Genomic DNA, 24,209 nt, shown 5'->3' with positions numbered 1-24,209 from the left:
CGGCTCAAATCAAACCACATTTTATTTGTCACATGCGCCAAATACAACAGGTGTAGACCTAACCGTGAAATGCTTACTTACAAGCCCTTAACCAACAATGCAGTTCAATAAATATAGCTAAGAAAATATTTAATAAATAAACTAAAGTAAAACATGTAATAGAAAGTTACAATAAAATAACAATAACGAGGCTATATACAGGGGTTAGCGGTACCGAGTCAATGTGTAGGTAGGGGTAAAAGTGACTATGCATAGATAATAAACAGCAAGTAGCAGCAGTGTAGTAGTCTATAGGTCCTGGATGGCAGGAAGATTGGCCCCAGTGGTGTACTGGGCAGTACGCACTACCCTCTGTAACGCCTAACGGTCAGATCCCGAGCAGTTACCATACCAAGCGGTGATGCAACCGTTAAGATGCTCTCAATGGTGCAGCTGTATAACTTTTTGAGGATCTAGGGACCCATGCCAAACCTTTTCAGTCTCCTGAGAGGGAAAAGGTGTTGTCGTGCCCTCTGACTTGGTGTGTTTTGACCATGTTAGTTTGTTGGTGATGTGGACACCAAGGAACTTGAAACTCTCAACCCACTACAGCCCCTTCAACGTGAATTGGGGCGTGATCGGCCCTCCTTTTCCTGTAGTCCAGGATCAGCTCCTTTGTCTTGCTCACATGGAGAGGTTGTTGTCCTGGCACCACATTGCCAGGTATCTGACCTCCTCCCTATAGGCTCTCTCATCGTTGTCGGGATCAGGCCTACCACTGTTGTGTCTTCAGCAAACTTGGTTTTGGAGTCATGCTTGGCCACACGGTCGTAGGTGAACAGGGAGTAGAGGAGGGGACTAAGCACGCACCCCTGTGGGGTCCCTGTGTTGAGGATCAGCGTGGCAGATATGTTATTGCCTACCCTTACAACCTGGGGGCCGCCCGTCAGAAAGTCCAGGATCCAGGTGCAGAGGGAGGTGTTTAGTACCAGGGTCCTTAGCTTAGTGATGAGCTTTGTGGGCACTATGGTGTTGAACACGGAGCTGTAGTCAATGAACAGCATTCTGTTCCTTTTGTCCAGTTGGTAAAGGGCAGTTTGGAGTGCGATGTGGATCTGTTGGGGCGGTATGTGAATATAGAGTGGGTCTAGGGTTTCCCGGGATGATGGTGTTGGAGTCGTGCTAGCCTTTCAAAGCACTTCATTTCTACCGACGTCAGTGCTTAGGATGATAGTAATTTGCTTTCTTGGGCACAGGGACTATTGGTGGTCTGCTTGAAACATGTAGGTATGACATACTCGGTCAGGGAGAGGTTGAAAATGTCAGTGAAGACACTTGCCAGTTGGTCAGCGCATGCTCTGTGTATAGGTCCTGGTAATCAGTCTGTTTGCCTATGGGCTTATACAGCTCGTTGAGAGCCGTCTTAGTGGCAGCATCGGTTTGTGGTGGTAAATAGACGGCTACGAAAAATAGAAACTCTTGGTAGATAGTGTGGGAGAGTCTAGTCCAAAAATGTTTTGCGTTCACACGCACGCAACAACAACCTCATCTGGCCACAGCCTGCCGTCCCAAACCACCATTACATGCATGAGATCATTCTTTAAAAATGCACTACACTCCCAGCTCATTCAGATCAAGTCAACCACGCAATTACAGCACTTAATTAGTATCAGCTAAAGCAAAAAAATATTGATACACTTTGCAATGCGTTGTTAACTTTTCATAATTGAGCCAACAAGGTTGAAGGCCAAACTTTTAGCTAGCTAACTTAACTCACAATTTTCACAGCATTCAAGCAGCAATAAAACATAAAAAAACAGAACATCAGTGATGAGTTCAACTGATTTTTTTCAGAAACTGTTAGTTTGTTTGCTTAGGGGAGTATAATCGATAAGTCTAATACATTTGAGTTTTCTTGGCAACACACCCAGTCAATCAAGTGTTTTACTTTGTTTTTAAAATTGTCTACATTGTAGAATAACAGTGTAGACAAAAAATCAAAACTATGAAATAACACATATGGAATCATGTAGTAACCAAAGGAAGTGTTAAACAATTTTAGATTCTTCAAATAGCCACCCTTTGCCTTGACAGCTGTGCACACACTTGGAATTCTCTCAACCAGCTTCAACTGGAATGCTTTTCCAACAGAGTTCCCACATAAACTACCTTTCAAAAGTTTGGGGTCACTTAGAAATGTCCTTGTTTTTGAAAGAAAAGCAAATTTTTTGTCCATTTAAAATAACATACAATTTATCAGAACTACAGTGTAGACATTGTTAACCTCTAGTAACTACCCATCCCGCATGGGGGAGCGTAATCATCGACTGACACTAATTAGCATAACGCAACGGACATAAATATTCCTAGAAAATATTCCTGTTCATGAAAATCACAAGTGAAATATATTGAGACACAGCTTAGCCTTTTGCTAATCACCCTGTCATCTCAGATTTTCAAAATATGCTTTACAGCCAAAGCTAGACAAGCATTTGTGTAAATTTATCGATAGCCTAGCATAGCATTTTGTCCAGCTAGCAGCAGGTAACTTGGTCACGGAAATCAGAAAAGCAATCAAATTAAATAGTATACCTTTGATGAGCTACGAATGTTTTCACTCATGAGACTCCCAGTTAGATAGCCAATGTTCCTTTTTTCCAAAAATATTATTTTTGTAGGCGAAATAGCTCCGTTTGTTCTTCACGTTTGGCTGAGAAATCACCCGGAAATTGCAGTCACGAAAACACCGAAAAATATTCCAAATTAGCTCCATAATAATCGACAGAAACATGGCAAACGTTGTTTATAATCAATCCTCAAGGTGTTTTTCAAATATCTATTCGATAATATATCCACCGGGACAATTGGTTTTTCCGTAGGACCTCTACGCGAGAATCACTCTGGGAGCATCAGGTGACCAGTTGCGCAATGTAGCCGCTTACGGGTATTCTTCAACATAAATGCGTAAAACTACGTCACAATGCTGTAGACACCTTGGGGAATACGGAGAAAGAGTAATCTGGTTGATAGCCCATTCACTGCTCAATACGGACGCATTGGAACGCAGCGCTTTCAAAACATGAAGCACTTCCGGATTGGATTTTTCTCAGGCTTTCGCCTGCAATATCAGTTCTGTTATACTCACAGACAATATTTTTACAGTTTTGGAAACTTTAGAGTGTTTTCTATCCTAAGCTGTCAATTATATGCATATTCTAGCATCTTGTCCTGACAAAATATCCCGTTTACTAAAATGAAAATACTGCCCCCTAGTCACAAAAGGTTAATGTTGTAAATTACTATTGTAGCCGCAAACTGGCTCTAACCAGAATAGAAAGAGGAGTGACAGGCCTCGGTGCACAATTGAGCAAGAGGACAAGTACATTAGAGTGTCTAGTTTGAGAAACAGGCGCCTCTCACAAGTCCTGAACTGGCAGCTTCATTAAATAGTACCTGCAATTTTACCCCTTTTGCCCGCCACAGGAGTTGCTGGTGCGCGATGAGACAAGGACATCCCTACCGATCAAGCCCTCCCTAACCCGGGCAACGCTAGGCCAATTGTGGGTCGCCCCACGGACCTCCCGGTCGCGGCCGGTTACGACAGAGCCTGAGCGCGAACCCAGGGACTCTGATGGCACAGCTGGCGCTGCAGTACAGCGCCCTTAACCACTGCACCACCCGGGAGGCCACCAGTCTCAATATCAACAGACTCCAGGATGCTGGCCTTCTAGGCAGAGTTCCTCTGTCCAGTGTCTGGAGTTATTTTGCCTTTAATTTTGATTTTTTATTGGTCAGTCAAGATATGGCTTTTTCTTTGCAGATCTGGCAAAAGAACACAGACACTGGACAGAGGAACTCCGCCGTTGTAAGAGATCTTCAGTTTCTTGGCAATTTCTCGCATGGAACAGCCTTCATTTCTCAGAACAAGAATAGACTGACAAGTTTCAGAAGAAAAGGTCAGTTTCTGGCAATTTTGAGCCTGTAATCGAACCCATAAATTATGATGCTCCAGATACTCAACTAGTCTAAAGACAGTTTTATTGCTTCTTTAATCAGAACAGTTTTCAACTGTGCTAAAATAATTGCAAAAGGTTTTTCTAATGATCAATTAGTCTTTTAAAATTATAAAATTCTCACAGGAATGACGGTTGCTGATAATGTGCCCCTGTGCACCTACGTATATATATTCCATGAAATATTCCACTAAACATCAGCTGTTTCCAGCTACAATAGTAATTTACAACATTAACAATGTCTACACTGCGGTCCAACTCATCCCAAACCGTCTCAATTGGGTTGAGGTCGGGTGATTGTGGAGGCCAGGTCATCTGATATGATGCAGCACTCCATCACTCTCCTTCTTGGTCAAATAGCCCTTACACAGCCTGGAGGTGTGTTGGGTCATTGTCTTGTTGAAAAGCCAATGATAGTCCCACTAAGCACAAACATTTTCATCTGGATCTTCGCAACTAGCTAACCGCAATCCCGGGTGACCACTCCTGGCTAGCGTTTCCGTCCCGGAGTAAGCACAAAATATATATATATATATAATAAAAAATAAAAAAGTTGGCCTGGCTAATCATGCTGTCATTCCAAAATTCTGCCTTCTCCCCAGATCCTGATTGAATAGCTATTCCACTTTTCATTTTCCCTTCCACATCAGACAAAGTAATGAATTTTCACAAGTAATTTTCAATAACGCAATTTTCATTTAAAATATTATTAGGCCTCCTCTGAATGCATTGAAGTTCCTGACGGTATTCCACTGTGTGCGATAACAATTTGAAACATTTATAGGAGCAATGTTTTGAGCTTATTGCGCAGCATGTCAAACCATACAGGTAAGAATATTATGTTTGCTGCCATACATTTTCTTACTGGTGACCTCAGCAGGAATCGAACCCACTACACTGACGTTACAAGCGCCAAGCTCTACCAACTGATCATACAGGACCACATCCATTCAGCAGTACACTCCCTATGTTCAACACTCTCTCTCTCCATCTCTATCATCTATCCCGCTATCTTCAAATCTTCACTCCATTAAAGTACCAATGATTTCTATTCATCCATCCCTGTGCCCTCCCCTCCATCCATCCATCCCGCTCTCTCACCTTGTCTGTTTCTTGGGACCACTATCTCCTCCTCCCCCTGTGCCTCCCAATGAGGCCTCCTTGCCCTTTTCTCCCTTTGGCTGCTTCTTCCCCCCTCCTCCTCCTCCTGCCTGTTTCTCAGACTTGTTCTCTCGGTCCTTGCGGTTCTTGTCCTCTCTGCTCGAGGCTCCAGTGGCAGCCACAGGTTTGTAGTCCTCTCCGGTGAGGGCCTTGTACTGAGTCTTCAGGGCCAGCAGCTGCTTCACGGCACAGTCCACCTGGTCCTGGTGGCATTTTATATTGCGTTATGAGGTCTGCCTGTGGCATTTCATCAATCTACTAGCAATTAGGGTTATCCCTAAATCACAATATAAAGACTTAAATCTGATTAATAATTGTTGTTATTATTTATAGTTAGCTATACTAGGTACCTGCACCAAAACTCCAGTATTCCTCATCTGAATAGCTTCTCGCCAACACGTTTTCAGCATTTTTGGTCAAAGGTTTGCAAAGTGAAACGAAATCCCACTTACCTTAGGAGCCTTCTCTGATTTCAGCTTCCTCACTAGCTCCCCCTTTTGGACAACCTGGGTGAAGAGTGCCTGAGGGGAGGAACCAGACTGGTCCTGGGGGGCAGGGCTAGCCTGAACAGGGGCAGGGCTGACAGCTGGGGCCACGCCTGGTTTGTAGTCCTGGCCAGTCGCCTGCTTGTACTCCGCTTTGAGTGACAATAGCTGCTTGACAGCGGTGTCCAACTGGTCCTGAGGGGAAGGGGACAAAGATAAAAGGGTTCATGTCACTTTATTTTAAACTACCAAAAATTAATTAATAAAGCTGTTCATATTATAAAATAAAGGATTTTGCTGATAGAAATGTTGCAATAGAGCAGGCATGATGTCCATTCAATATTTTATGAAGCATTTTATCCCACGCGTGCCTAATGTATGTCAACCTATCATCCCTTCCTGTTGGTCTCACCTTGGGGGCCTTCTCGGTCTTCAGCTTCCTCACCAGGTCACCCTGCTGAGTCACGCGCTCATAGATGCCTGAGCCAGAAGTGGCTGTGGGAGCTGGGTTACTCTGGACTGGGGCATGAGCAGGAGCTAGGGCAGCTCCTGGCTTGTAGTCGTGACCTGTCACCTGTTTGTACTCTGCCTTCAAGGCTAAGAGCTCCTTCAAGGCAGCATCAACCTGGTCCTTTGTGGAGCGATTGATCAAATACAGGAGGTTAGGGAGAAGAAATCAGGGATGAAGGAGCTAAAAATGTAGAGCAGTTATGAACAGTTGGAGCAAATACAGAGATAATACAAAAATAACAGGCTCCCGAGTGGTGCAGCAGTCGAAGGCACAGCATCTCAGTGCTAGAGGATTCACTACAAACCCTGGTTTGATCCCGGGCTGTATCACAACCGGCCGCGATCGGGGGTCCTATAGGGCGGCACACAATTGACCCAGCGTTGTCCCAGTTAGGGGAGAGTTTGGCCGGGGTAGGCCGTCATTGTAAAACAAGAATTTGTTCTTAACTGACTTGCCCAGTTAAATAAAGGTTAAATAAAAAAATAGGAGTGACGAGTCTATTACAACCTCATAATAATATCCAATACCTGCGAGGTTAAAGTAAAGCGTTAGTGAACACTTCACCTTACCTTGGGTGCTTTCTCAGATTTAAGCTTCCTAACAGTGTCTCCCTGTTTGGTCACACTTTCATATAGGCCTGAGGGAGAGGAGGATGAGGCAGTGGGGGCATTCTTGGCTGGGGCAGCATCAGGAGGGATCATCCCTGGATTGTACTCTTGTCCTGTGATCTGTTTGAACTCAGCTTTGAAAGCCAGCAGCTGTTTGACTGCAGCATCAACCTGGTCCTGGAGAGAACACGAGAGAGAGAGAGTATAAAATAATAAATGTAGCATATATTTTCGGCAGGAAAACCTCAAAACAAAGAAACACATTTGCAATGTTCTACTTGGAGGAACTACAATTGTGGCGGCTATTTCACCTCAGGATTCTAAATCTAATGTAATCAATTAAAAACAAGCCAACAGTAAACATGTCGTCCCCCACGAATTATGCACCCCCCCTAGACAATTATTTAAACTGAAATTGCGTGGATCAATGAGAGAAAAAAAAGTGTTTTTCCTCTCGATGGAAATCAAAACTTGATAGCTCACAATAGGGTTGGGCGATTTTTGGCCAATCGTGACAAAGTACCCATAAAACAAATGTGCTACATCGTTATCCCCCCCCATTGTTTTTAACATTGTGCGCGCGCGCCCTCCCCCCCTCCCTAAAAAGGACCGCTAGCAACAGGAAGGACGAGAGGAATCATGACAAAATATATATTTTGGAGCCAGATCTTTTTTTAGTTGCTCTGTTGGGAGATGTGGCGCTAAGGAGGTGTGCGTTATGTGAAGTTATAAATCGATACACGAGTAACATAGAATCGGACTACACCGGCTCTGACGCTAATCGAGGCAAACATTGAACCATGCATTAGACGAGATGCATTAGACGGTTCCGGACAACTGTGTGGTCTCACTCTCCGTAGCCGAAGTAAGTAAGACCTTTAAACAGGTTACCATTCACAAGCCCGTAGGGCCATATGGAATACCAGGATGCGTACTCAGCGCATGCGCTGACCAGCTAGCAAGGGTCTTCACTGACATTGTAAACTGCTCCCTGGCCCAGTCTGTAATACCTACATGTTTCAAGCAAAGCTGCTATATTACATGTCTTACTGAAACGTGGTTGGATGATGATGCTATGCAAGTAGTACTCAGTGGATTTTCCATGCAACGGCAGGAAAGGACAGCAGAGGCAGGAAAGAACTGAAGCGGCAGTCGAAAGGAGGTGGAGTGTATTTTCATAAATAACAACTGACGTGCTGCTTTCAGTGTGAAGGAGATCTCAAGCTTGTGCTCACCTGATATAGAATACCTCATTGTAAACTCTCATTTGTAATTATCACCGCTGTCTACACAAGCCAACACCACCCTGGCACTCAAAGAAATTTGAATGGGGCCATAAAGAAGCAAGAAACGGCTCACCCAGAAGCAGTGTTTCTGGTGGGCAGAGACTAACACGGGGAGACTGTAAATTGTCCTACCTTACTTCCTCCAACACGTATCCTACGCCACGAGGGCCACTAACACTCTAGACCCGTCCCTTTTCCTCCCTTCGGCACCTCTGACCATACCGCCATTCTTCTGCTTCCGGGTTACAAACAAAAGCTCAAACAAGTTCCAGTGATGCAATCAATAAGGAAGTGGTCAGATGAAGCAAGACTGTTTGTTCGTACAGACTGGGATATGTTTCGGGATTCAACCAATAGCATAGAGGAGTTCCCACAACAGTCACGGTCTTCATCAGTAAGTGCATATACAATGTTGTCTCCAAAGTGACTATAAGAAGGTATACAAAATATCTTCACTGGCATAAAGAATAGAGCTACTGCTTACAAAGAACAGGACATGGACGAATACAAGAAAGCATGCCACGACCGCCGACGAGACATCAAACATGCAAAAGGACAATATAGGAGGAAGGCGGAATCCTATTACACCGGCTCAGACGCTCGTCATATGTGGCAGGGCTTGCTGACCATAACGGATAACAAAGGGAAACAGTCAAGCAGAACTCCCAAATGAGCTAAATGCCTTTTATGCCTTGCTCGAAAGCATATTTTTTCCCCAGATGACAGTGTGATCTCACTCTCCGTGGCTGATGTGAGCAAAACATTTAAGCCAGTTTGCAATCACAAGGCCCAGCCGGGCCAGACGGAATACCAGGGTGCGTTCTCAAAGCATGCACAGAACCGCTGTCGTCACAGATATTTGCAATCTCCCCTTGTACTAGTCTGTCATCACAACATGTTTCAAGCTGACCATCATTGTCCCCGTTCCCAAGAGCTCAACGGTAACCTGCCAAAATGAATATCGATTGTAGGACTCACATCTGTAATTATGAAGTGATTTGAAAGGCTGTTCATGACACACCATCATCCCAGACCCAATGCAAGAAGGAAAATAACTGAGAATGCTGTTCATAGACTACAGCTCAGCGTTCAACACCAGTCCGTCCCCTCCAAGCTCATCACAAAGCTAGGGACCCTGGGCTGAACAGCTCCCTCTGCAACTGGATCCTGGACTTCCTGATGGGCCGGCACCACGTGGTGAGGTTAGGCACCAACACCGTCACACTGATCCTCAACACTGGGGCCCCTCAGGGTGTGTGCTTAGTCCCCTCCTGTACTCCTTGTTCACCCAAGACTGCTTGGCCATGCACGACTCCAACACCATCATCAAGTTCTGACAACAGGACGGTTGTAGGCCTGATCACCAGTGGTGATGAGTCAGCCTACAGGGAGGTCAGAGCCTTAGCAGTGTGGTGCCAGGGCAACAACCTCTCCCTCAAGGTCAGTTAGTGCAAGGAGCTGATCGTGGACTACAGGAAAAGAGGGGAGCGCACGCCCCCATCCAAATTGATGGGGCTGTTGTGGAGCGAGTCGAGAGCTTAAAAGTTCCTTGTCGTCCACATCACTGAAGGCTCTAACATGGTCCACACAGTCGTGAAGAGGGCACAGCAGTGCATCTTCCCCCTCTGGATGCTGAAAAGATTTGGCATGGGCCCTTGGATCCTTAAAAAGTTGTACAGCTGCACCAGAGCATCTTGACTGGCTGCATCATGAGTTGGTACGGCAAATAAATCGCCATTAACCGCAAAGTGCTACAGAGGTTGGTGCGTACAGCCCAGTACATCACTGAGGCTGAGCTCCCTGCCTTTCAGGATCTCTATATCAGGCGGTGACAGAGGAAGGCCTGAGAAATTGCCAGACTGCAGCCTCCCTAACCATAGACTGTTCACTCTGCTACCCTCAAGCAAACGGTACCAGAGCATCGCCTCTCGGACCAACAGGATCCGAGAGAGTTTCTACCCCCAAGCCATAAATAAAACTGCTAAATAGTATTTTTATACCTTATCCTAAGTTGAGGGTTTTTCATTTAGTTTGTCTTTTATAACCCCTTATGAGCGGCTTTGCCACCCCTTCTTGTTTTGGTTGTCCGTGTGATTGTGAGCAACATATTGAGTTTGTCTTGTGGGAACGTAACAATACAAAGTGTTATGTTTGGGGCAAATCCAATACAACACATTACTGAGTACCACCTCTCCATATTACCAAGCATAATGGTGTTTCATTCAAAGACGAACGAAGCTAAGTACAGAGAGATCCTTGATGAAAACCTGCTCAGGAGTGCTAAGGACCTCAGACTGGGGCGAAGGTTTTACCTTCCAACAGGACAATGATCCTAAGCACACAACCAAAACAACAGAGGAGTGGCTTCGGGACAAGTCTCTGAATGTCCTTGAGCGGCCCAGCCAGAGCCAGGACTTAAACCTGATCGAACAACTCTGGAGAGACCTGAAAATAGCTGTGTAGCGACGCTCCGCATCCAATCAGTGTAATTCAGAACATTCTGGATCTATGGCAAGAAGCATCATTCACTAAAGTTGTGTCCTAATCAGGCCAGTGGGTGTCTAAGATATCACATGTAACTAACGTACGTACTAACAGACAGACAAATTCCAAAAATGTACAGTAGCTACAAATCTGGATTTTTTTTTACCACAAAGCTACAATAGCATTTCATGTCAGTTTTTTAGGGGTGTTACTGCACCAAATGATAAACAACAGAAATATAGACGCAAACCTTGGGAGCCTTCTCGGATTTAAGCTTCCTCACTAACTCCCCCTGCTGGGTGACGCAAGAAAAAGGGCAGGAGGCGGAGTCAGAAGAAGGGGATGCTGCCTTCTGAGGGGCGGAGCTAGCAGGCAGGCCCATGCCTGGTTTGTAGTCCTGGCCAGTCAGATGCTTGAACTGGGCCTTGAGTGAGAGCAGCTCCTTCACCGCTTTGTCCACCTCCTCCTTAGGGGCCTTGGTGGTTTTCAAATCGCGCACCTTCTCGCCTTGAGCCACAATGCAGGAGAAAACGGTGCTGGCGTCGCTAGCGGTAGGGGGGGCTGGGGCAGAGACCGGGGCGGTTTTGCACTTGGCTGTGGAGGCGGGCTAAGAGGATAGGAGACAAGGAGTTAGAATACATGCTCAAGTTGTTTTTTTGTGTCTTATTTCTTGCTTGTTTCACAATAAAAAATATTTAGCATCTTCAAAGTGGTAGGCATGTTGTGTAAATCAACTGATACAAACCCCCAAAAATACATTTTAATTCCCGGTTGTAAAATAGGAAAAATGCCAGGGGGGTGAATTATTTTGCAAGCCACTGTACAATAATCAAATCTACATTAATATATAAGAATACAGGGTGCATCTGAAAAATGTGAAGTGATTCAAGCTCTATTTGACTAACAACTGCCTCTCCTATCTGCATTAATCAAAAAGATCATGACAGTTGATAGAAAATTGTCTGGTGAGCATCAGCCATCCTATATCTTTGGACCAGTGCAGATGAATGGGAGGAGAAAACTAGATGAAAGCACTTTAGATTATTGAGATGAGCCTGTAGTTAGTTCCTCTCTCCTTCCCTAATGCAGTGTAACTCTAGTATACGGGTAGGTAACAATACTCACTGTGGTGGCGGCCTGGCTCTTGCTCTTGGAGCCAGCGGTGGGCATCTCCTTGGTGTGGCCGTCGGGGATGTACAGCAGCACACAAGGACTCTCCTTACAGCTATAGGGACTGGGCCAAAACACCAGGGTAACATTACTCATGCTGGAACAATGTAGTAGGGCTTAATTTCACAGAGTCACTGTGATAACTACTTTGAAAAGGAGCATCCAACCACACCTGGGTTCAAATCTTATTTTGAATAATAATTTTCTTGATTGACCTGGACTAGAATTTGAGCCAGTAGCAGGGTGTTAGGGGCTAAAATGAAACAGTGGTTCTTAATTTCATGAGAACAAGACTTACACTGAGATAGCTTGTTTTCAAGTGATCGGAAAATGTCAGCGGACTGCTCAATGTTAATCCCTAGTGAAAATTAGCACCAAGTCACCTGTCTGGATACTTGATTTCAACACGTTTTGTCCAATATCTCAAGATAGGGCTTTCATATTGTTATGATATTTTCAGGGCTGATGGATATAAGAGTTGAGTCAAATAAAAGTAAAATGTATGAAAATAAATTGCAATATTATGCAAATGTTCAATCAATGAGGCAGTACGGTATACATAATTACAATAATTTAAAACCAATAATTTAAGGTAGGGTAGTCATAACATTAAATCCGTTATGTTATGGGGTGAGGGCCCTGTCGGAGTGGTGCCAGGAAAATAACCTATCCCTCAACGTCAACAAAATGAAGGCGCTGATCGTGGACTTCAGGAAACAGCAGAGGGAACACACCCTTATCCACAACAACGGGACCGCAGTGGAGAAGGTGAAAAGCTTGAAGTTCCTCTGCGTACACATCACTGACAATCTTAAATGGTCCACCCACACTGACAGTGTTGTGAAGGCGGAACAGAGCCTCTTCAACCTCAGGAGGCTGAGGTCGTGGCCCCTAAGACCCTCACAAACTTTTACAGATGCACAATTGAGAGCATCCTGTATCACCACCCGATGTCACTCGAAGGCCAAAAAGATCATCAAGGATATCAACCACCCGAGCCACGGCCTGTTCACCCGGCCACCATCCAGAAGGTCAGGTCACAAAGGTTATTCCTTTGTGTAATGAAGAAGTACGGCCATCTTGAACGAGGGTCACTTGAAGTGTATTGTTAGATAGAGGCGCGTGACCAGAAAGCATGCTTCGGTTTGTTTTCTTCCTGTATTGAACATAGATCATCCAGTCTTCAATTTTATCGATTATTTATGTTAAAAAATACCTAAAGTTGTATAACAAAAGTAGTTTGAAATGTTATGGAAAAGTTTACAGGTAACCTTTGAGATATTTTGTAGTCACGTTGAGCAAGTTGGAACCGGTGTTTTTCTGGATTTTCTAGCGTCCCACATATTCCAGAGAGGTTAAATAGCAATCACTTGCCAGCTACCACAGTTACTAAACCCTGCACATTAGAGGCTGCTGCCCTACATTCATAAACATGGAATGACTGCTCACTTTAATAATGTATACATACTGCTTTACTCATTTCATATGTATATACTGTATTCTAGTCAACTTTATAAATTGCAATGCCCGTACTGTGAGACACCTAAGATAGCGCTACAGGGAGGCAGGACAGACAGCTGATTGTCCTCACAGTAAGAACACCTCCTCCCAGCTGCCCATTGCACTGAAGATAGGAAACACTGTCACCACTGATAAATCCACCATAATTGAGAATTTCAATAAGCATTTTTCTACGGCTGGCCATGCTTTCCACCTGGCTACTCCTACCCCGGTCAACAGCACTGCACCCCCAACAGCAACTCGCCCAAGCCTTCCCCATTTCTCCTTCTCCCAAATCCGTTCAGCTGATGTTCTGAAAGAGCTGAAAAATCTGGACCCCTACAAATCAGCCGGGCTAGACAATCTGGACCCTTTCTTTCTAAAATTATCTGCCGAAATTGTTGCCACCCCTATTACTAGCCTGTTCAATCTCTTTCGTGTCGTCTGAGATTCCCAAAGATTGGAAAGCAGCTGCGGTCATCCCCCTCTTCAAAGGGGGGGACACTCTTGACCCAAACTGCTATAGACCTATATCTATCCTACCATGCCTTTCTAAGGTCTTCGAAAGCCAAGTCAACAAACAGATTACCGACCATTTCGAATCTCACCATACCTTCTCTGCTATGCAATCTGGTTTCAGAGCTGGTCATGGGTGCACCTCAGCCACGCTCAAGGTCCTAAACGATATCTTAACCGCCATCGATAAGAAACATTACTGTGCAGCCGTATTCATTGATCTGGCCAAGGCTTTCGACTCTGTCAATCACCACATCCTCATCGGCAGACTCGACAGCCTTGGTTTCTCAAATGATTGCCTCGCCTGGTTCACCAACTACTTCTCTGATAGATTTCAGTGTGTCAAATCGGAGGGTCTGCTGTCCGGACCTCTGGCAGTCTCTATGGGGGTGCCACAGGGTTCAATTCTTGGACCAACTTTCTTCTCTATATACATCAATGAGGTCGCTCTTGCTGCTGGTGAGTCTCTGATCCACCTCTACGCAGACGACACCATTCTGTATACTTCCGGCCCTTCTTTGGACACTGTGTTAACAACCCTCCAGGCAAGCTTCAATGCCATACAACTCTCCTTCCGTGGCCTCCAATTGCTCTTAAATACAAGTAAAACTAAATGCATGCTCTTCAACCGATCGCTACCTGCACCTACCCGCCTGTCCAACATCACTACTCTGGACGGCTCTGACTTAGAATACGTGGACAACTACAAATACTTAGGTGTCTGGTTAGACTGTAAACTCTCCTTCCAGACCCATATCAAACATCTCCAATCCAAAATTAAATCTAGAATTGGCTTCCTATTTCGCAACAAAGCATCCTTCACTCATGCTGCCAAACATACCCTTGTAAAACTGACCATCCTACCAATCCTCGACTTTGGCGATGTCATTTACAAAATAGCCTCCAATACCCTACTCAACAAATTGGATGCAGTCTATCACAGTGCAATCCGTTTTGTCACCAAAGCCCCATATACTACCCACCATTGCGACCTGTACGCTCTCGTTGGCTGGCCCTCTCTTCATACTCGTCGCCAAACCCACTGGCTCCATGTCATCTACAAGACCCTGCTAGGTAAAGTCCCCCCTTATCTCAGCTCGCTGGTCACCATAGCATCTCCCACCTGTAGCACACGCTCCAGCAGGTATATCTCTCTAGTCACCCCCAAAACCAATTCTTTATTTGGCCGCCTCTCCTTCCAGTTCTCTGCTGCCAATGACTGGAACGAACTACAAAAATCTCTGAAACGTGAAACACTTATCTCCCTCACTAGCTTTAAGCACCAACTGTCAGAGCATCTTACAGATTACTGCACCTGTACATAGCCCACCTATAATTTAGCCCAAACAACTACCTCTTTCCCAACTGATTTAATTAATTAATTTATTTTGTTCCTTTGCACCCCATTATTTTTATTTCTACTTTGCACATTCTTCCATTGCAAAACTACCATTCCAGTGTTTTACTTGCTATATTGTATTTACTTTGCCACCGTGGCCTTTTTTGCCTTCACCTCCCTTCTCTCCTCATTTGCACACGTTGTATACAGACTTGTTTATACTGTATTATTGACTGTATGTTTCTTTTACTCCATGTGTAACTCTGTGTCGTTGTATCTGTCGAACTGCTTTGCTTTATCTTGGCCAGGTCGCAATTGTAAATGAGAACTTGTTCTCAACTTGCCTACCTGGTTAAATAAAGGTGAAATAAAAATAAATAAAATAAAACAGTGGCAGACCACGTGTAACAACACCTGCACAGGATCGGTACAGCCGAACATCACACCTGCAGGACAGGTACAGGATGGCAACAATAACTGCCCGAGTTACACCAGGAACGCACAATCCCTCCATCAATGCTCAGACTGTCCGCAATAGGCTGAGAGAGGCTGGACTGAGGGCTTGTAGACCTGGTGTAAGGCAGGTCTTCACCAGACATCACCGGAAAACGCCATCGGATCGGCGGGTGAGGGCTAGGGCCATTCCCCCCAGAAATGTCAGGGAACTTGCAGGTGCCTTGGTGGAAGAGTGGGGTAACATCTCACAGCAAGAACTGGCAAATCTGGTGTAGTCCATGATGAGGAGATGCACTGCAGTACTTAATGCAGCTGGTGGCCACACCAGATACTGACTTACTTTAGATTTTACCCCCCTTTTGTTCATGGACACATTATTCAATTTCTGTTAGTTACATGTCTCGTTCAGTTTATGTCTCAGTTGTTGAATCATATATTCATAAAAATATCAAAAGTTAAGTTTGCTGAAAATAACCGCAGTTACAGTGAGGGGACGTTTCCTTTTTTTGCCAAGTTTAGCTTAAATCGCCATCAGGAAGTTGACAGTAAATTTTTGTCAGGGCATTAAGCCCAGAAAAATTAAGCCCTCCCCACACACCAATGGGGGAGTTTCTCTCTCTCACAAATCAAATATCAGTATCTCGGTGCATTATTAATATGGTACTCAGTGCAGCAAGGGTGACTTATATGGTCATAAGTGTACAGTAACAGTGCAAACATGAGCAGTAGCAGCATTGGTAAAAGCTTTATATATACACTTTTTCGCTTACTACATGATTCCATATGTGTTTTATCACAGTTGATGTCTTCACTATTATTCTACAATGTATAAAATAGTAAAAAGAAAAAAAAGTCCAAACTTGACTGGTACTGTGTGTGTGTGTGTGTGTGTGTGTGTGTGTGTGTGTGTACACACACACAGTTGACAGTTATACACACACACAGTACCAGTTCATGATGTAGTCACCTGGAATGCATTTCAATTAACAGGTGTGCCTTGTTAAAAGTTCATTTGTGGAATTTCTTTCCTTCTTAAAGCATTTGAGCCAATCAGTTGTGTTGTGACAAGGTAGGGGTGGTATACAGAAGATAGCCCTATTTGTTAAAAGACCAAGTCTATATTACGGCAAAAACAGCTCAAATAAGCAAAGATAAACGACAATCCATCATTACTTTAAGAAATGAAGGTCAGTCAATCTGGGAAATGTCAAGAACTTTGAACGTTTCTTCAAGTGCACTCGCAAAAAACATCAAGTGCTATGATGGAACAGGCTCTCATGAGGACCGCCACAGGAAAGGAAGACCCAGAGTTACCTCTGCTGCAGAGGATAAGTTCATTGGAGTTACCAGCCTCAGATTGCAGCCCAAATAAATGCTTCACAGAGTTCAAGTAACAGACACATCAACATCAACTGTTCAGAGAAGACTGTGTGAATTTGGCCTTCATGGTCAAATTGCTGCAAATAACCCACTACTAAAGGACACCAATAAGAAAGTAGAGAATTGCTTGGGCCAAGAAACAAGAGCATTCGACATTAGACCGGTGAAAATCGGTCCTTTGGTCTGATGAGTCCAAATTTAAGATGTTTGGTTCCAACCGCTGTGTCTTTGTGAGAGGCAGAGTAGGTTAACGGATGATATCTGCATTTGTGGTTCCTACCGTGAAGCATGGAAGAGGTGGTGTGATGGTACTGTGCTGGTCACACGGTCAGTGATTTATTTAGAATTCAAGGCACACTTAACCAGCATGACTGCCACAGCATTCTGCAGCGATACACCCTCCCTCCCGTATGGTTTGCGCTTGCTGAGACTATCCATTGTTTTTCAAAAAGGACAATGACCCCAAACACACCTCCAGGCTCTGAAGGGGTCTTTGACCAAGAAGGAGAGTGATGGAGTGCTGCATCAGATGACCTGGCCTCCACAATCACTCGAACTCAACCCAATTGAGATGGTTTGGGATGAGTTGGACCGCAGAGTGAAAGAAAAGCAGCCAACAAGTGCTCAGCATATTTATTTGATTTATTTAACCCTAATTTTACCAGGTAAATTGACTGAGAACACATTCTCAATTACAGCAATGACCTGAGGAATAGTAGTAGTATGTAGTAGTAGTATGTGGGAACTCCTTCAGGACTGTTGAGAAAAAAAAGCATTCTTCATGAAGCTCATTGAGAGAATGCCAAGTGTGTGCAAAGCTGCCATGAAGGCAAAGGGTGGCTACTTTGAAGAACCCAAAATATATTTTGATTTGTGTAACTATTCTTCGGTTACTACAGGATTCCATATGTGTTATTTTGTAGTTTTGATGTCTTCACTATTATTCTACAATGTATAAAATCCCTTGAGTAGGTATGCCCAAACTGTTGACTGGTTCTGTACTGATATACAGGAAAATAAAGAAAATACAATAAATAAAGTGTACAGTGCCATATGCTTAAGCAATGAAGAATGTTTACACTATGGAGCAAGGGGACACCCTTGAACACGTACCAGGGGTAATAGAGTACATATAATTGGGATTAAATAATCTTGAACAAAAAGCAGGTTAACTATTTACCTATTATTAACAGTTAGGCTATATATCACAGTTAGGCTGTGCTGGTACTGAATACAACATAACTCAGAAGGATACTTAAGTCTAACAACATAGATTACTTCTAAGGTAGGCCTACACCTGAGTTGTGTTACATTGTAATGTTATATTTGCTGTTGATGAGAGGATAAACTACACCATTTCCATCAAATAGTTAGCCTAGGCTAAGACTAGATTGAGCTGCTTGCCTGCCACCACATTTTCAATTCACTGGTATTTCTGTTTTTATCGATTGTAGGTCTGTAGCTACTGAATTCTGGTAGTTTACACTTGAACAAATTAAACCATCAATCACAACATTTGCCGCTGGCACAATAGTGTTACCTCAGCAAACAGCGGCAAACAAAAACTCCCTTGCACAGCTAACTAGCATCTCATCTTGAAAACGGGCGGTGAAATGTGAATTTGGAGCCTAATTTCTCCTTATTTTTTATTGGTCACACAATTTATGGCACTTTATATAAGTAAGGATAGTTTTAGGGGTATTCAGATACAAGACAAAGAGATAAAATGTTCACAATTGGCTGACGACACCAGAATTTGTTTTTGAAAGATCATAATGAAGTCAAGAAAGCTATTGAGTGTATGAATGCCTTCACACATGTATCAGGTTTATCTCTGAATATTAGGAAATGTAAATTAGTTGCGTTGAAAAGATGCGACTGAAACTCAGTATGTAATATCCCTGTAAAAGATGTGATCACATATCTTGGTATTACAGTTAGCAAAGATCAGAAAGGGTCAACTTAAATTTCTCTCCGATTGTAGAGAAATTTGGAATGAGATTTAACTCCTGGTTATTAAGAGATCTTTCTTTATCTGGACGTGTACTTTTGTCAAAATCTGAAGGTCTGTCAAGATGAGTTTATACCTCCCTTGCCTCTGTCAGTAACTAAAATGGTTGATACTAAAATTATTTAACTTCATATGGAGGAATAAACCTCATTATTTTAGAAAAGCGGTAATATGTAGCACCCAAGGTGAGGGAGGGTTGAATGCTCAGGATTTTAAAACCTCTAATATAATATTTAAGATTAAATGGATACAAAACTATTTAAGAAATAAGGATTGCATCTGGAATATCATCCCTAATTTAATATTCCAACAAATTGGTGGTCTAGAATTCTTACTTAAATGCAACTTTGATATGGCTAAAATCCCTATTAAGCTTGCAAACTTTCATAAACAAGTACTTCTAACTTGAACCTCATGTACAAACACAATTCTTCCCCTCATAGGTAATACAATCTGGAATAATAATTCTGTTTTTCCAGAACTGGTTTGACAACAACATTATTTGGGTTAAACAATTATTGAATAATGATGGACAACTATATTATCCAGTTATCTGGTACATTTGCATATCTAATAAGGTGAAAGTAGTATCATACAAACTCATTCATAGAATCTACCCTGTAAAGACCTTTATTACACACAGATTTAAAATAGCTATTGATAACAAATGTGTATTTTGTGATTGTGACCCAGAGACTCTTGACCATTTATTTTGGGACTGCGCTTATGTCAGAAGATTTTGGTGTGAGTTAGAAGATTTTATTTTAAAAGACTCTGATATGTTTTATTTTGAACCAAATGATATGGACCCCGATTTAACTTTCATTGTTAACTTGTTCATCTTTCATGGAAGATTCTTTGTCCATAAAATGAGGTGAGCAGAGAACAAACCCCTCTTCACATTATTTAAGAAAGAATTTAAATATTATTTTGAAATGATCAGTAAACGTAAAAACAAAAAAGCAATACGCACCATAAAAGTATTTAACAAATTGAAATTGAATCTTGATATGTAATACCCCTGTCTGTTAGATTTATGTACTGTTATTTGTATATTTCTGTTTTTTTTGTATTTGTTGAGTTCATAATTTAAAAAAATATATATATATAAAAAAAACATTAACGTGAATTTGGAACAATCCCTGACAAGCCACACACCAAAATGCAGCTACGAAGATCTACTTTGTAACCTCCTGTTTTTCTATGTCTCTGAAAACATCTGTTGGATAGAAGCGAAGGAAAAACGTTTTACCCTCAGGACTTCCCCATACTTGTTGGCAATACAATGTCACATCGATCTTACTCTGGTGAGGAATACTAATCTCGAATATGAAGACACCGATTTCACGTTTCCTAAAAAAGGCTGTCCCCCAGAATTTAATGTTCTTAGCACGTCACTTGCTTTACATTTGGGCTCATATTGTGTAAATATCATAACATACAGTATTGGGATATATATATCTTCCCCTTTTCCTCCCCAATTTCTTGATATCTAATTGGTAGTTAGTCTTGTCCCAATGCTACAACTCCTGTACGGACTCGGGAGAGGTGCAGGTCGAGAGCTGTGTGTCCTCTGAAACACAACTCAACCAAGCCGCATTGCTTCCTGAAACACTGCTCGCTTAACCCGGAAGCCAGCCGCACCAATGTGTCGGAGGGAACACCGCCCAACTGGCAACTGTGTCAGCGTACATGACATATAGATATATATGGACGGAATTAATCGAACAAAAGGACCATTTGTGATGTTTATGGGACATATTGGAGTGCCAACAAAAGAAGCTCGTCAAAGGTAATGAATGTTTTATATTTTATTTCTGCGTTTTGTGTAGCGCCTGCAGGGTTGAAATATGCTATCCCCTTTGTTTTCTGCTGGTGCTATCATCAGATAACAGCTTCTTCTGATTTTGCCGAAAAGTCTTTTTTAAATCTGAGATGTTGGCTGGATTCACAAGGAGTGTAGCTTTAATTGAGTATCTTACATGTGTGATTTAATGAAAGTTTGATTTAATATTTTTTTTTAAATTAAATTTGCCACGCTGCATTTTCACTGTTTTTTGCCCAAGTGAGACGCAACTGTCCCGCCTATCCGTAAGAAGTTAACAACTTCCACATTCATGTTCTCAAATGATTTATGTATTTTGAGACCACATTATTGACATGTAGTGAAAACTGATTTTATCACAGCTGTTTATTTTTAAAATTTTTAAATGTATTTCTCTCCTAGTGTCCAATGTTTGTCGAATCACCTAACACCCTACCAATAGAACGATCCCCAAACTTCAAACCCTACCGATCTGAGAGTCCAGGCAGCGTAAAGCAAATGCTCAAAGTATTTCAAATAGCATTTGAACCCAGATCTGCGTCCAACCATCCTTCTATCCATTAAACTCACCATTCACCCACGCATCCCTCCCAAAACTGGTAAAAATTCATGAAGACCTTGCAGAGGACAAACCTGATTGGCTCGTAGGGCTGGTCACAGATGTAGAAGCCCCGCCTTTGCAGCTGGATGATGTCACCCTTCTTCAGGTCCTTCAGACATGGGTCTCCCAGCATCTTCTCCTCCAGCTGAGAAAAAGCAAGGATGGGAGAGGGAAACCCTGTTCAGTCTTCAGGAAGGATTACAAGTGATTCTTCATACTGGTCAATGATATCTGCTCTAATCATAACAATGATCTTTACTAACTACTTAAGCCCTTCTTGTAACAGTTTAGCACACATCACATGCACACACTCCCTCATACATACCGCATAGATAACCAACCCCCCCTCCCACATACACACCCACAGTCTTGACCCATCCACATTCACACACCCACCTTGCTCTGTTTGTTGATGTATTCCTTGAAGTCGTCCTCCTTGCCCATGACGGGCTTGGTGATGAGGTGCTGGTAGTTGACACAGACTGTGGGCAGCAGGGGGGCGTGGGGGGTCTCGGCCAGCCATGTGATCTTGGTGGTCTTCTTGAAGTCCTTGTTTTCCAGGTTCAGCTTGCCCTCCAGGGAGGTGACCTTACCTCTGGGATCTCTGGATCACACAGCGATAGAGATGAGGGGATAATAGTTAAGGAATTGAGATATTTATTTTCTTCCTTCTACATTTGGTAAAATTTCACTTAAGCCTTTTTAATGCGATACATCAGTTACACACACTCACACACACAGAGAGAGCACAGAGAGCACAGAGAGAGCACACAGAGAGACAGAGAAACAGAGACGAGTTACATAGTGTATCTATGCCAGTGATCCTAGTTGTGATCCCAGCATCTGGAGAGCCACAGTACAACTTATCTAGATTAGTTCAATATGGTGTTTTACTGCTGCACTGATAATGTAGCTTTCTGGGACTGGGTGAACACTTGCCAAGGCAAGCCCTCTTGATTAACTTCCTGTAAAAAGTTGCACGTCCAAAAATCTATTCAACTCACTTGTGGATCTTGGTGATAATGATGTTGCCCCAGTTGATGAAGGTGACCGTCTCTCCCTCGGTGAAGGTTTCTGCGTCCGCCCCCTCCACCAGCACCCTGGGTCCGTACCACACAGCCTTCATACCCACCTCTATGTTCTGGGAGGGTTCAAAAATACGTTTGCCAGGTTTAGTTGCTGATGTTATGTTGGATTGACTATATTGGGTTGGTTTGGCAGTTTATTTGGGTATATTGGTAAGGCAAGGGGTTTTCAAACTTTTCTTGCCCAGGGACCCCCGCCCAGGCAAATTGGCAACCCCCATCATATATAAGTTAGCAGAAATATATGTCTCGTCTTATTATCAGTTAAATGATGGCAAGTATAAGTAAACAACATTTTAAAATTAATACATTTGGAAGATAATTTCATTATTTTGATTCCACAGTTCATTGGAAGAGGATGTCTAAATTCTAACAGTATTAGCTGGAAAAGGTATCTTGGTGGCATAAAGGACATTACGCCGTTTTAAAGCTAATTTCCTGCAATTCTATGCATTTTGCCATGACTAATGCTGTGTTCCTCTGCTCAAACATAACAAATCACTAGGCATGTGCACTGAATGCACAGTTTTTGGAATTTGCAATTCTCTGACTGTCTAATTGATTGTTAGTTATAAAATATGTTATAATATACACACACTACATGACCAAAAGTATGTGGACACCTGCTCCTCAAACATCTCATTCCAAAATCATGGGCATTAATATGGAGTTGGTCCCCTTTGCTGCTATAACAGCCTCCACTCGCTTTCCACTAGATGTAGGAACATTGATGCAGGGACTTTCAACCACAAGAGCATTAGTGATGTTGGGCAATGATGTTGGGTGATTAGGACAGGCTCGCAGTCTACGTTGACTCTGTGTCAGGACTCTGTGCAGGCTGTAAGTTCTTCCACACCGATCTTGATAAACCATTCCTGTATGGACCTCGCTTTGTGCACAGGGACATTGTCATGCTGAAACAGGAAAGCGCCTTCCCCAAACTGTTGCCACAAAGCTCCCGAGTGGCGTAGCATCTCAGTGCAAGAGGCGTCACTACAGACCCTGGTTCGATCCTGGGCTGCATCACAACCGGCCGTGATCGGGAGTCCCATAGGGCGGCGCACAATTGGCCCAGCGCTGTCTGGGTTAGGCCGGTGTAGGCCGTCATTATAAAATAATCTGTTCTTAACCTTTTTGGGATAGGGAGAAGCATTTTCACTTTTGGATGAATAGCATGCCCACAGTGAACTGCCTCCTACTCTGTCCCAGATGCTAATATGTGCATATTATTATTAGATTTGGATAGAAACACTTAAGTTTCTAAAACGGTTTGGATGATGTCTTTGAGTATAACAGAACTCATATGGCAGGCAAAAATCTGAGAAAAATCCAACCAGGAAGGGGGATATCTGAGGTTTGTAGTTTTTCAAAGCTTGGCCTACCGAATACACAGTGTCTATGGAGTCAAGTTGCAAACTTAACTTATAAAAAACAATCAATCAATCATAATCACTAGTTACACATGGTTGATGATATTACTAGTTTATCTAGCGTGTCCTGTGTTGCATATAATCGATGCGGTGTTCATTCGCGAAAAAGGACTGTCGTTGCTCCAACGTGTACCTAACCATAAACATCAATGTGTTCCTGGTTCGAGCCCAGGTAGGAGCGAGGAGAGGGACGGAAGCTATACTGTTACACTGGCAATACTAAAGTGCCTATAAGAACATCCAATAGTCAAAGGTATATGAAATACAAATCGTATAGTGAGAAATAGTCCTATAATTCCTATAACTACAACCTAAAACTTCTTACCTGGGAATATTGAAGACTCATGTTAAAAGGAACCACCAGCTTTC

General features: G+C 43.0%; 1 protein-coding gene across 1 annotated transcript in view; it reads right to left on the bottom strand.

Moving 5' to 3' along the window:
• The window catches only part of eprs1 (glutamyl-prolyl-tRNA synthetase 1), a 93,558-nt gene that overhangs the window by 11,173 nt on the left and 58,176 nt on the right, over positions 1-24,209 (bottom strand). The window contains exons 14-22 of the mRNA XM_029674942.2: positions 22,330-22,466; positions 21,722-21,929; positions 21,358-21,470; positions 11,653-11,761; positions 10,778-11,134; positions 6,719-6,934; positions 6,051-6,269; positions 5,606-5,833; positions 5,094-5,356 (exon numbers count right to left, since the gene is read on the bottom strand). Of these exons, the coding sequence (XP_029530802.2) occupies positions 5,094-5,356; positions 5,606-5,833; positions 6,051-6,269; positions 6,719-6,934; positions 10,778-11,134; positions 11,653-11,761; positions 21,358-21,470; positions 21,722-21,929; positions 22,330-22,466 (1,850 nt within the window). The remainder of the gene's footprint in view (positions 1-5,093; positions 5,357-5,605; positions 5,834-6,050; positions 6,270-6,718; positions 6,935-10,777; positions 11,135-11,652; positions 11,762-21,357; positions 21,471-21,721; positions 21,930-22,329; positions 22,467-24,209) is intronic.

This window comes from Oncorhynchus nerka, linkage group LG12, assembly GCF_034236695.1.
Source record: "Oncorhynchus nerka isolate Pitt River linkage group LG12, Oner_Uvic_2.0, whole genome shotgun sequence".
NCBI lineage: Eukaryota > Metazoa > Chordata > Actinopteri > Salmoniformes > Salmonidae > Oncorhynchus > Oncorhynchus nerka.
The sequence above is the reverse complement of the archived record's forward strand: the minus strand, read 5'-3'. Positions and strand labels throughout refer to the sequence as shown.